The sequence below is a fragment of the Epargyreus clarus genome, unplaced genomic scaffold (genome assembly GCF_041222505.1).
Source record: "Epargyreus clarus isolate Ecla_fem2 unplaced genomic scaffold, WU_Ecla_fem_2.2 ptg000024l, whole genome shotgun sequence".
Classification (NCBI taxonomy): domain Eukaryota; kingdom Metazoa; phylum Arthropoda; class Insecta; order Lepidoptera; family Hesperiidae; genus Epargyreus; species Epargyreus clarus.
In genome coordinates this window covers 13,429,008-13,443,439 of record NW_027332231.1, presented here as the reverse complement: position 1 = coordinate 13,443,439, position 14,432 = coordinate 13,429,008, and the positions used below count along the sequence as shown (strand labels likewise).

At 34.7% G+C, this 14,432-nt stretch overlaps 1 protein-coding gene and 1 pseudogene across 1 annotated transcript; one reads left to right on the top strand and one right to left on the bottom strand.

The window, feature by feature from the left end:
- Positions 1–2,594: 2,594 nt before the first annotated feature.
- LOC140752055 (uncharacterized) lies at positions 2,595–11,648 on the top strand (annotated as a pseudogene).
- Positions 11,639–14,174, bottom strand: HSPC300 (hematopoietic stem/progenitor cell protein 300). Its single transcript, XM_073086200.1, has 3 exons — positions 13,951–14,174; positions 13,384–13,466; positions 11,639–12,977 (listed from the first exon to the last, which is right to left on the bottom strand). The coding sequence occupies exons 1-3, from the start codon at positions 14,069–14,071 to the stop codon at positions 12,951–12,953; spliced, it is 231 nt and encodes a 76-aa protein (XP_072942301.1). The 5' UTR covers positions 14,072–14,174; the 3' UTR covers positions 11,639–12,950.
- Positions 14,175–14,432: the final 258 nt, after the last annotated feature.

Here is a 14,432-nt window from a genome sequence, read left to right as displayed (position 1 = left end):
TAATAGGCTGTGAAATACGCACATTTCTCGTAATCTCGTAATTACAAACAATTTACGTCATTATCAAACGAAAGGGGAACAAATGAAGTGTTAAAGATGGAAAAAGTTCTACATATCATTCAAATCCAAGAGAAAAGGTTTAAACAAATAGTCCAAATCAGGACAAATTTCTGGAAATCACCGAAACAAAGAATTACAATAAATTATTTAGACACTCGTATAGAACATTTGGAGAAAACCTGGCAGTCCTTTAAGCAAAGTCATAATGAGCTGGTAGCTAATGTTAACGATGATAATCAAAGTTACTTAAAGTACTTTACCGACGATGTTTACACCCAATGTGAGGATATGTACATAGTATACAAAAGGGAGTTAGAAGAAAAGATTGCCGAAATGACACCCATGAATGATGAACCAGCTCAACAACAACAAAACACACACAGATATTCCCTCATTTCATGACATATTTAACGCATTAGTACACTCTGATACAAATTTAGGAAATATACCAAAGATGCATTACTTGAAATGTATGAATACTGGAGAAGCTGAACAGTTGTTGAGAATGATACCTGATGTCAGATTTGTTTGGACTACTCTCAAGAATAGATACAATAACAAAAAATGTCTATCAAACTGCATTTTTTAAAAAAGCTAAGATTCACATCAATTGTAATGGTTGAATCAAAATCTATGAAAACAAGAACATTTCACACAGGGTAGATACATTGAGTACAGTGACCTGTTCTTATTTTAATGAGAATCACTACATCTATCTGTTGTGTATGTGTAGTGTTGTATGCATGTGTGCATATCTGCGCTCATCACCACAGATGTTTTAAGAAAATATATCAGTATGTCAGCTGCCTTTTCACTCGCCTAGTCTGCATATTTATCACTATGAATGTAAACAATTTGCAAACTAGCATACCAAGAATGGTTTTATTTTATACAAAAGAAAAACCTGTGCTTCAATTTTTTTATACCAAATCACTTAACTTATAAATGTCTTCATAATACTTCTTGTCATATTTGTCAGTAAAAGCATCATTCATTATTACATTCTGAGAGAAGCAAACCTGTAAAAGAAAGAAAACAACATAATGAGAAGACAAGTGTTCAACTTTGTAAAACAATGTCAAGTACTGTTTGCCACAGCACTGGTGGACGTGACATCATGTCATGGTACTATAAACTCTTACCATGCTCTCATTGACTAAGGATCACAGGCTTCATTCATATCTGAAGATCTCCTTCAAGTATTGGGTTTGAAGCAAGTAAGATTCAACAATATGGTTAGATGTAGAAGGAAACACTTCAAAATAAAAGTATCGATACATAATAAGGTCAAGAATTAAATCATATTTTACTATCCATTTTTTGCTTACACAGCATATCACATGTTGTGATTGGCCAGAGCTGGATAACATTACACTAGCAGATGCAGGTTAGAGATACCTGATAAAATGCTGCTAGGACCTGCTGCTAGGAGCTGATGTCTATTGCCAAATAATAGACATGGGCTACTGAAATATGCATAAGTATTGTAGCTCAATCATATGCGGAAGTATAATAATTCAATTGACACAACTGGGCTGGATAATATCTGGGAACAATAGTAGAACACAACCTGAAACCTGTTCTGGAAGATCACGGTTCATTTGCAGTTGAATAGATGGCATTTGTTACAACAGATGATGACACAATAACAGAGACATAAACTCTCAACAAATGGCGTAACACGCCTGAAGGACCTGAGATCAACAATGTTGTCATTGTTAAGGAAGACCTGCCGACAACGAAGTGGCTCTTAGCAAGAGTTTTGCATAACTTTGTCTTTTACACTAAATAAATTGGACGAATAGTTTAAAAGTTATTAGGATAAGAGTGACTTGAGTGAACGAAAGTTAAACATGTGAACATGAAAAACTTTGAACGTTAGCTGTATCAGATTACTGTAAAATTATATTGTTTTTATTAATATAAAATTAATGTCGTCATATTACATAATCGCCATTGCTATAATAAATTAATCTTAAAAACAGTACTTAATATTTTATTACGCATGATGACTAACAGCACAAGTAATAAATAATTCACTCGCACTAAACTAGATGGCGTTTGCTAATTCTGCAGTGTTTTCTAAAACATGCTGTTGAGATTTTTTGAAGAGACTATAAGATTCAAATATTTTATAATTGAAGTGGGGAAAGGGAACGGGCAAGTGGACGAGTTGAGATAGTTGTGTTTCCTTTTTAATTGGTATATCGCCAATCGGCAATCCTTGAGTGGTCCACTGGGGTGATGGGTTCCACAGTTCATGATCAGTCAGTAAGGTCACGCTTTTCAAGTGTGGATTTAAATAACCATCACATACTATAAGTATTATACGTTTTTTTTTGTTTAAGTATAATATTGGTAGATTTATTTTTAACGCGGGTGAAACCGCGGCGCACAACTAGTATCTTTATAAATTTGTTATAAATTATTTGTTTCACACTATGGACTTCTATTGCTTTTATATTGAATTTTGCTAGTTATTCGCTTCACACGAATCGTTATTTACTTAGCATGTTGTGGATAGGTTGTGGAGGCATGGAAATTGAATGACTGGACTTTGCCTCGCGACCGCGATACAAAAATGTTTACATTATCACACAAATAAGCCGGTTCGGCTACCCGGCTGACGTGTTGCCTTGTTGTTGTGTAAATTGTGATTGTGTTTCAACTATGGCGGTTGCACTCAATAAAGGTACCTATTTTTTTACTTTTAATTATTGTAAACTCTATTATGTTTAAGTATTCCTAGAAATATGTTGACACTTTAAATTATAAGAGGTTATTGTTAGAAGTGAATATTACGCTAACAAAATGTTTTCATGTCATGTCCATACAACTTACTAGGTACCAAGTAGGTACACCTAAGTAACTATAGATGATTTAAGTATATAAAATGGGTATATAAGTACTTTACTTGTGGGCTTGATATTCTAATCTAAGTAGATACATAATAATATAAATGATATTGTCTGTATCAATAACCCAACTTACAGAAATAAATAAACACAACCATTTCCTCAATTGTAATAAAATCCAATTTTCTTATTGTTTAATAGTAAATTAAGCTGATATCTACTAAACATGTGCATTGGGTCATACTTAGGAAATTATATTTAACAACTCTTACAGATAAATATGAAGCTGGAATTCATACTTTAAACCCAACCCTAATCCTATCAAACATCCATTGCAGATAACACATATCTGCGAAAATAATCTTTATATTCGGGCATAGTTTAATATTTTCACTTTTATACCGGTTCAATGATCAATTTACATAACATATCATGGAGTATTCTACTATATACGGGTCCTTTTTATAATGTTAAGCCGTTATGGCCCTTTTATAAATTAACACAAGTATTATGACAGATTTTTATGAGAAGATATTTTTGCGAACATATGTAAAACAGTACACTGCTAGGGGAAGCTTGTTTTGTATGAATAATGTAACATTTTATACACTCATAGCTTCACACTACGATTCAGTTATATGGACAATCAGAAATACCACACACACCCGAACTGGAGCAGATATATAAATACATAATATAGATGTCTGCCTGGCCGAAGATCCAACCTGGAACGCGATGTTAGGTCTCGATGCTCACACATCCAGTCAAACCAAACCACCAGGGATATGGCTGGTGGTATCATGGAGATCGCTAAATCAAATAAACAAAAATAGTTTTCTAAACTTGAGCTTTTTAACTAAATTTATTAAACCATAAAATAACAACCATGTAAAAATAAAATAAAATAAATTAAACTATTCATTATTAAAGTGCATTCCCAACAGGTGTTTACATAGTTGCCGCGAAACGCAGCCCCTTCGGCAGGCTGGGTGGTATGCTGCGCGACCTACACCCTTCAGATCTCTTGGCGGTGGTGGCGAAGGATGCGCTCAAAGCCGGGAACATTGCCCCGGCTGTCGTTGACTCTGTCAATATTGGACAGGTTTATGCGGTGAGTCTTTTACAAGCTTTTATGTTTAGTAGAATACAAATGTATTGTAATGATGAACTTCTTTTAGCATTTTTCTCTATTTCTTATAATTTCGGATTTGGCCAATAAGGCTCACTTGAAAAATTCACCCTTTATACCAATATAACATAGTTATTTTTCTTTATAAATGTTTCATTTCATTATAATTTTGCTACTTTTGTACATTCATGATAAACGTATTTTTTACACCACAGATAAGTGGAACATCGGATGGTGGTCTGTCGCCTCGCCATGCGGCTTTGAAAACAGGGATTCCACAGGAGAAGCCCGCTCTGGGCATCAACAGGCTATGCGGGTCTGGTTTCCAAGCAGTCATTAACAGTGCGCAGGTATCAACTTTTAATTAATAAATATCAATTTTCACATAAACTGGTTGAGGTGACGACACCAGCGCCCCTGTCTGTTAGCTATCAAAGCAAATGATCTTAGTCCCAATTTTCAAAAAGACGTTTATTAAGTCCTAAAAAAGTTCCAGCAAAACGGTTTCTCTACAGATGCCAGTTTACTTTTATCTTTTCCCGTCCAGGATATCTTAACAGGAGCGGCGCAAGTATCTCTTGCTGGTGGAACAGAGAACATGTCGGCTGTTCCCTTCGTGGTCCGAAACACTCGCTTCGGCTCTCCTCTCGGAGTGAATATAGAGTTCGAAGACTGTCTGACCAAAGGCTCCTTGGATACATTCTGCAACTTCACGATGCCGCAAACAGCTGAGAATTTGGCGGAGAAGTACAAGCTGCTGAGGGGAGAGGTCGACGAGTTTGCTCTACAGTCACAGAAAAGGTGGAAAGCAGGTAAGCCGTAAGATTTCTCATAAGAAGACGACATAGAAGAAACAAACTTTTGATAATTAGTGCAACCTTTAACACTTAGTAGTTTAAAATTTGGGATAAAAGCAATAATAATTTCTCTTTCTCTTCATTGTCACACGTAAGGATTCCCTGTTGCGTAGACGCTATAGACAGACACAAAGATAAAGATCCAAAATAAGTAATAACCTGATGCAAAAATAAATCTAAATTAGTTATTTCGATTTTGGTTCGATGGCAATTTGTACGGAAAAGTCGAGTAGTATGGTTAATAATACCAATTTTTCAGCGACTGTATAGTAAATTGTAGTTTCAATACTTTAATTTCAGCATACGACAGTGGTGTATTCAAGGCAGAGATGACGCCAGTGACAGTGAAAGTCAAGAAGCAAGAGGTTATCATTGACAAGGATGAGCATCCTCGCCCGGAGACTACCATCGAAGGGTTATCGAAACTGCCTGTTCTTTTCAGAAAGGGTGGTGTAGTTACTGCAGGAAATTCCTCTGTAAGTCTTACGAATATATTTTTACATTATTAGACATATGACCAAGCAGTCCCTCTGATGTCACGTGATCACTTGTGTCCTATGGACCATCATTCATTATTCATTTGTTTGGGATAGAAACGTGAATGCAACTAAGCACTTATCAGGCTCGTAAGCCTGATATTTGTTCTTCTATTTGTGATTATCAGTGAAATACGAGTCAATTCTCTTTTTCACTCCAAACAAGACACTGATAAACCTTTAGCTAAACCTTCTTTGCAAACACCTTAATTTAAGATTTTGTGTTTTGTCACTTTTTCACAAATTATGCTTCTTCAGGGTGTGAACGATGGCGCAGGAGCATTAGTGGTGGCTAGCGAAGAAGCAGTTAAGCAGCACAACTTCACACCGCTTGTGAGGCTTTTGGGCTGGTCCTTCGTGGGCGTGGATCCCAGCATTATGGGCATTGGTCCAGTACCAGCTATTAAGAGCCTTCTCGCCGCTACTAAGATGACGCTCAATGATATCGATTTAGTCGAGGTAAATATGATTTATTTTGATATAACTTTGAGACAAAATAGTAATTTTTAAAATAATTAATTTGCTCTTGTGAAAGCCAAATGTTTTTTCTTTTAAGTATTACGTCTATTATGACTAATAATAAACTTTTACGACACATTATTTAGAAAATACTAAAAGTAGAAACATGTTTTCATCTGCCTTTACGGGAATCAAATTACAATGAAAGTAATTAAGACTGCTTACTGAAACAATCAAGCTCAATCAGTATCAATAGTGTATTTTTGTAATTCAACTTTTTAACATAGGAGTAATATAATATCAATTTTCAGATCAACGAAGCTTTCGCGGCTCAAACTTTAGCTTGTATAAAGGAATTGGGACTTGACCAGAGTAAATTGAACGTGAATGGCGGCGCAGTAGCTGTAGGCCACCCCGTCGGCGCTTCGGGGGCCAGGATCACAGCACATCTGGCTCATGAACTTAGGTATGAAGAATTTGATTGTGTGGACATATTATTGAGTAAATTAGCAAATTTCATTAAAACTACTAGGAGCAAAGTTGTATACGTTTTGATTGTCTGCTAAGGAAATCTTCTGGTGGATATAGCATTCCTTAATTTCGTCCTTCTGAAACCAACTCACTTCTATTTGAGAATTAATATTGTTCTTCATCTGTAACTTGTAACAATGTAGATATTCAAAAAGGAGTTTCCTCATTTATTGAAATCTCAAACAACTAAAGTTTGTTGCAAATCTTAGAATAATATTCTGGAAGCATTGACCTCAGGTAGCGATATTCTTATCTGCCATGTGGGACAATCAAAAGGACTATATTAGTCCTGTTTCAGTAACTTTCACAATATAACCTAAATTTAATTGTTTTCAGACGACGTGGCTTGAAGAGAGGTATTGGTTCTGCTTGCATTGGAGGCGGTCAGGGTATCGCGCTACTCCTGGAAACAGTCTAGATACAAATACTTAGTTATGTTTAAGGGTAAATTGTATTATATTTTTATAAATGAAATAAATAATTCCCTATTTTGTTAATATATTGTTTGTTTTATTTAATACCGTATTCTCTAAATTCGAATAAATATGAAAAGTTGAAAACACATCGATATTTTACTATTTAAGCACTATTACTATTATTTTTTATTTATTTGTTATTTAACTTAAAATAAGCACAAGATAGATATCAACAAATTCAGGTCTGTGGTATGTATGTATGTATGTATGTATGGTGGTCCGTGTAAAACTCCTAGACCGCTCTGAATATAGAAATGAATCGCGTCGCCATAGCAAATTGTATGACTACAGCAGCGCGCAACAACTTCAGAACGGACTCGCAGTTTGGCCATAACTATAAAAGCTTTAAAGAGTTGTGTTGTCTAAAATTATAAGGTTATCAGGTGGTTATCGGAATTCGAACATAGCGAATTTCAAGGTTCAATTTAAGATGAAAGTACCCACAAATAGGTATAACTTGGATTAACAAGATAAAGATTATAATCCAAAACGACTGCATTTCTATACATCTCTCGCTCGTTCTTTATAAAGTTCGTAATGTTCGTATGAGCAATACCCAAATACAAATGCCGCCATATTCATTTCCATCTTTATTGATACAAGTCATACTAGACCTATCTAACATATTTCCATAATTCCTACGCAATGTTTAAATGGATTAAAAACAACAAGCGAAATCTATATGTCAATGTTATGACAATGATAAAGATGTAAAAAATATATTTATCTCATTTTAGTAGCAGGCGTGATAACCGCAGGTGGGTTTAAGGTTAGAGCTAAGGATTTTTTTTATCGAAACGTTATCATTAACATCGGTATCCATGGCGCTTACCTCAAAAGGTTTGTAAAACATTTTTTACGTGTATCAGCATAAGTACGAATATATTATATTATAAATTATAATCTTATCGCAAGTCAGTAAACTTGTTATCTATTTACATTCATAAATTCGGCAGAATACTTATTTAAAAAAATAGCCAATTGATGCCTAAGTTCATACCTACATAAATCTAAATTTTTAGCGCATTCCATATTTAAAACACGTTTATGTTACGTATGTTAAATATTAAATCAACACAATTCAATATTGTTTACTCAATAAGTCAATATATTTTATTTTAGGAGTGTTTGTAATTGGTGCGAAACGGACGCCATTTTGTAAATTTGGCGGTTCATTGCGAGAATTGCCAGCGTCGTATGCTTTCACTGCTGCGGCAAAGGATGCCATACGTTCAGCCAATGTTGATCCAACATCTATAGACTGCACCATAGTTGGAAACGTTAATTTTGTACGTAGTTTTTATAGTTTTTTTTTGTAAAATTTTATCGTATATTTTATACTATATTTTATTGTTTTCAGTTAAGTCAGTGTGATGGTGGTAAAACGCCACGATACTGCGGTATCTACTCAGGTGTTCCATTGGAAAAGCCAGCTTTAGGTGTGAACAAAGCTTGTGGCACTGGACTTCAGGCAATCATCAGTAGTGCTGTGGTAACTAATTTTTAACACAAAAATCTATCTATTCATTATTTAAGTCTATTTCATTATTTAAGATTTTTTGGCAAAGGGAAATCTCTCACCGGTCCAGGTGAGAATCTTAGGAAAAAACCTGTCTCGGAGCTTACACATAAACAAAAGATGCTCGACTATTATCATGATTCAGAATACAGGTGGCGCCATCTTTTGTCAAGTTGCGGTAACTTGCCATGGAACAATCAAGTAAATTGAACGAGCTTCATTATGTTTTTCACTATTAACTAAATTATTAACAGTTAAGTGTTATTTGTTTAGGACATTACATTAGGAACATCTAAATTATGTTTGACTGGAGGCACGGAACTTATGACCGCTTTACCGTTATTGGCGCGAAACGTCCGCTTCGGGACCACTCTTGGAGCTGCATACCAGATTGAAGATCATATAAAAAATGAATTTCCTGACAGCTACTGCGGTATAACCAGACCAAGAATGGTTGAAAGCTTAGCAGAAAAATATGGTATTAAGAGAGAAGAGGCAGATCATTTCACTCTGAAAAGCTACAATAAATGGAAAGCAGGTACTTATACGCGGTTAGAAAAACATTTTCCCTTTCTTATAGTCATGTATTGCTTTATGATTTGAATAAATGCACTCAATATCAAAGGCACCGCCGAATTTTTGTTAAAAATGTCTTCGAAAGTATATTTACCTACTCAGTGTTGCCATGAATAATTATAAAAGAAAATAAAAAAATACGATTTGCTGTGGGTAGGTATACATATAAGTTTACTAACATTTTTAACACTTTTATTTCAGCTAATGAGCTAAACATTTTCAAAGACGAGTTAACAAGTTTGACGGTAACGTTAAAGCATAAGGACGTAGCAGTAGAAAGAGATGAAGTGTCCGAGCCTAGTACAAATGCTGAAAATCTAGCTAAATCGCCTTCTCTGATCGAAAATGGAAACATAGTTACTTCTTCTAATTCTGCTGTTAGTATATAACTTTTTCGTGATATTAAATTTTATTATTTTAGAAATACCTTAAACTAAGGCTTACAATGGGAGTTTACTTAACGACTATAAAATGTTAAAAGAATAAATTCTTTGACTTGAATGAAATGAATTAGTGATGTGGATTATTTAAATGAGGGTGTGATTAATCTTCTTTTTATTTAAAATTTGTCTACCTGCCAATATTACATGGCAAGACAATCTCACTCCATCTGTTTATTTACTAGAAACTTAAGAATTACTTACCTTTTTATAAATTTGTTTTTGTTCTATATTTAATATCACCATTGTCACAGAGACCGGCAGATGGCGCTGCAGCGTTACTGCTATCTGACGAAGACTCACTGGGTAAAGGGTTACAGCCCTTAGCGAGGGTGGCGGGGTGGGCAACTGTAGGGGTGCGTCCTGAAGACACCTGCATTGGAGCCATTCACGCTGTCAGAAAATTATTGCAGGATCTGAAGATGAATGTTGAAGATGTAGACTTATTTGAGGTAAGAGGAGAAGAAATTAATAGTCTGTCGCTTCTAGGATATTAGCAGTTATTTTGCTAACTAGCTGCAAATATTGACTTAATTACTTGACTACACAAATCAAATTTAACGATATTGAATCGACATTATAATGTGACTAACCAGATAACTAGGACTAATGTAATACATGAGTGTGATTTTACTAATTAATCACTTACTTATCTAATTTAAAAAAAAGTTGCACTTCATAAAATCGTTTAGTTTACAGATTACAGACAGACAAACAAATCTGCATACCTACGTCGTGTAAAAAAATATAATATGAATGCACGCTCCACAGATAAACGAGTTATTTGCACCAGAAGTGCTTGTCGCGATAAGGGAGCTCAACTTGGACGCCAGCAAGGTGAACGTTTGTGGCGGCGCGCTGGCCGTGGGCCATCCGGTCTCAGCCACTGGCGCACGGATGGCCACACATCTTGTACACCTACTGAAGTAAGTTCATAGTAGGAGTATAACAAGTATAGTCCGCGTAAAACTGCTAGTCCGCTCTGAATATAGAAATGAACCGCGTCGCCATAGCAACCTGCTCGCAACAACTTCATAGAGAACTAGCAGTTTGGCGCGGACTATACTAACGATACGCCGTTTTGCGATTTAAACCACAGATAGTCACGAAAAAGTCCCAATTCCGCGATAATATTAGTCTAAAATCTTACGGTTCTGTGTGGCGGAGCGGTCACAATACCGGTCTGATGCACACAGCGTTCCAGGTTCGATTTCCGGACAGATGGATATCTAAATGACGAATTTAGTTTTCGGATAATATGTCTGGGTGTTTGGGCTGTGTGCATAAAATATTTATTTTTTCTATGTATGTGTCTATGACACCTGCGCCAAAAGAATCCTTAGTGTGAGGCTGTGAGTTTAGATAACATCAAAATAGATGCTCAACCTTAGTTACTGATTTCGCAGGTTTGATTGCCTGTTACGGTAGCACAAGCAAAACGAGCGAGGCCTTTGAATCTTACCCTTCAATAATTCAGCAATTAATTAGGTATTATAATTTAAAATAATAATTTGTTTTTAGGAAACGGAATCTGAAGAGAGGCATTGCGGCTTCAAGTTGTGGAGGCGGACAGGGCATAGCTGTCATGTTCGAAAGAGTTTAACACTTGCATTCTTACCATAAACTTGTATAATTATTATTTTACTATATTTTTAAATAACAACACGATAACATAATTATTATATACTTTGGACTTAATTTAAATAGAAAATTGTGACCAAAAGTTTGAGGAGATTTCTTGAGGCATAATCGAGGATCTGTGTTTAATCCTCGATTTTTAAGATACCTATATATAATATTGTGCAAAATAACTACTATGCAAGCAGTGGTGTAGTTTTTGCGCAATTCTGTGCGGAAGCTTAACTCTCTAGTCCTTTTTACATATACTTACGTATTTAAAATTTTGCCGCCCAGAAAAAATGCCGCCTGGTGAGGCAAATTGAGTTTGAGAACTTTTCCACTGGAAAACCATACAAACAATCAGATTTTTCCAAACCCAGATGCCTCCGGCACGCTCTTGTGTGCAAGTGTTTGGGGTAATAATATGTATAGTCCGCATAAAACTGCTAGTCCGCTCTGAATATAGAAATGAATCGCGTCTCCATAGCAGATTATATGACTACATCTGCTCTGAACAACTACACGCGGACTAACAGTTGGCGCGGACTATACCTATTTTTGTAAACAGAATAAAAAAAAATACAAAAATGTTTTCGTTTATATTATTTAAAAATGTATATAAGTCAACTTATTAATTATATTCTTAATTACACCCAACAAATAGCTAAATAATTATATATCACCTGATTACATAACTATGGTTTATTTGAGAATCTGATAGGTTTTATACACATTACAATATATTTAAAAAACCCATACAGTATTCTCAGACAAATAAATATAAGAATTTATGACTAAAAATGTTATGTAAGTATGTAACATTATGGTTTTCTAAATATCAGTTATTTTTATTGAAGTAAGCTATATTGGATTATGAGTTATAAAGTTTAATATATTATATTATATTATACATAAGCTATACAGAAGCTTGTGCAAGTGTTTGGTGGAAATAACACCATTTATAGTAGATAAAGAGTCACTACAATCATAACAATTACCAATCACACTATTACTTTTATAATTAATTATTGTAATATAGCTTCATGGTTGCTGTACATTTATTTGTATTAATTTGAATCAATTAATTGAATTGAATTCAGCTATTTTATGTGTCTAGTTAGAGTATTAAGATGCATTTCACCAAATATTCATGATATCTGCTGCTTATGGACATCCATACTTAATCTATCATGCAATTTAAGTTCTACCTAAGGTTAAATGTGTTATTACCCCTGCAGACTAAGTGAGCAAGCCTCATATAGAGTCTTTTCCCTATTACATCTTAGGCAAATTAAACACAGCACATGACACTGCTGTTATAACATCGAAATACTTGCCACCTTTTTGAACTACAACAAGTTCTACCACTTTCTAAACAACATGATGTTAAGAGGTCACTGCTGTTTATGGGCATAATGAGAAATTCAGAAGGATTGTTGCCAGTGGTGCCATAAGGCGTGCGCGACATGGCAAAATACGTATTTGTGTGAATAACATGTGATATTTCTAATTTTCTAAAATCAAATCAACTTTTTAGACTTGGGGCCTCCATTCCACCCTGGGTCTCTGACAACCTTAGTTTCAGTAGTTATTGTGGCAGAGGACCTCGCAAAATGTATTTTGCCTACATAAAATTTATGCCTTACACTGCTACTTATTGCTGCTCCCATTCCATAACTCTCAAATAAGAACCCAAAGTTTCACTCTCTGTTGTTATTCAGAAACTAAGCTGAATTTAGCCCTCTACCACCTTCAAACTCATTACATACCAACAATACAATACTACATTATTTATATTACATCGGCTAGCACTGCTTACACTAACATCACTATGCACTATAACAGTTTGTTGAGTGTCCTTTTATAACTGATCTAGTCAGTTACACCATATATTATGTCAATGTTTCACCTTTTGTCACCTGGAACAAAAAAATATGAACATCTAAGTTTGTTGTTATTGCCAACCCACTTTGTCATGGGCATGGGTCTCCTTTTAGAGTGAAGGAGGTTGAGGCTGTAGTCTGCCTCAATGATGTGAGTTAGAAGACTACACACACCATTAAGAATATATTTTTTTAAATTGAAAAAATTTTGAAACTGCAACCTCTATTAGATCACATGGTTCAGCAAATAGAGTTGGCATGATTTACATATCCTTCATATGACAAATTGTACCATTATGAGATGATCACCTCCGTTCAGCTGCTCTAAACCTTTATGATTCTAAATAGAAACCCATGCCCAGCGGTGGGACAGTAGTAAGACACCGAAAAGCAGCAATTAATAAATTAATGTAAACTAAAAAGAAAGATAAAGATTACTTACACAAGCCTCCAAGTAATCAATTTTCCTTTCCAGTGAAGTCAGCTTCTCATTAAGAGTAGCCAGGCGTGATCTGCACGACATATCTGAAATATGTGTTAAAGGAAATAAAAATTGAAAAAATGGGCAAGTAGCAAGTTAACTTACATATAGAGACAAGTTCTCCCATACATAATATATGGCTAAAAACGTCTGAAAATATCACTTTTTACATTATCTTTTAAGACTACTGACCTTTTATAGATTTTTCTATAATATTCAAGTAAAGAATATGTAATTTATTCCAAATTCTAGCCTCTGTAATTTCGGAGATAAGGCCCCGCCTAAAATTAACTATCTCAGGTATACTGTCTACATAAATATAGTGTATGTAAGATAATTAAAAAATCTTATGTAAATCTAATCAAAAACAATTTTTTTGCAATAAAATATACAGCCTTTCTTTCAATATACATCGATACGATTAGCGGGAACTACTGTCTAGCACTTAAACCAAATGTTTGAGTAAGAAAATAATCACACTAACACACTAATTACTGTAAATATAGACTTTCACGTCCAATTACTCACCAAAGGAGTTTAGGAAATCCGTAATTTTCTTTATACTTCCCGTAATAACTTCGATGTACTCCCGGTTGGCCCAGTCCTGCTGGATCTGCTTCTGGATCGTTTCCCGGGGAGGCGTCGACATCTTCAACGACAGTTTTATTTGTTTAATTACTTACACGCCTTTAAATAAACCAACAATTGCGAAATCTAATCACTTCACTTCACTTATAAATGAAATGTCAATTTGTTAGATGTCAAGTTAGTTAGTGACACATGCATAGGTTATAAAAAACAGATATTAAATACTACATTATTAAATATGACAAAATAAGAAAAATACTTTTTAAGTATTTTAAAATGTGTAGTCACATATGTTGCTTACAGTAATTATTAAAGTGTTTTTACAAATAGTTGGTGAAAGTAAAATGTCCGTGTTTAAGAAAAAAGTATTTTAACAATAATAATTTATACTTATATGATTCTTGAACGTACCTAAAAGTGCT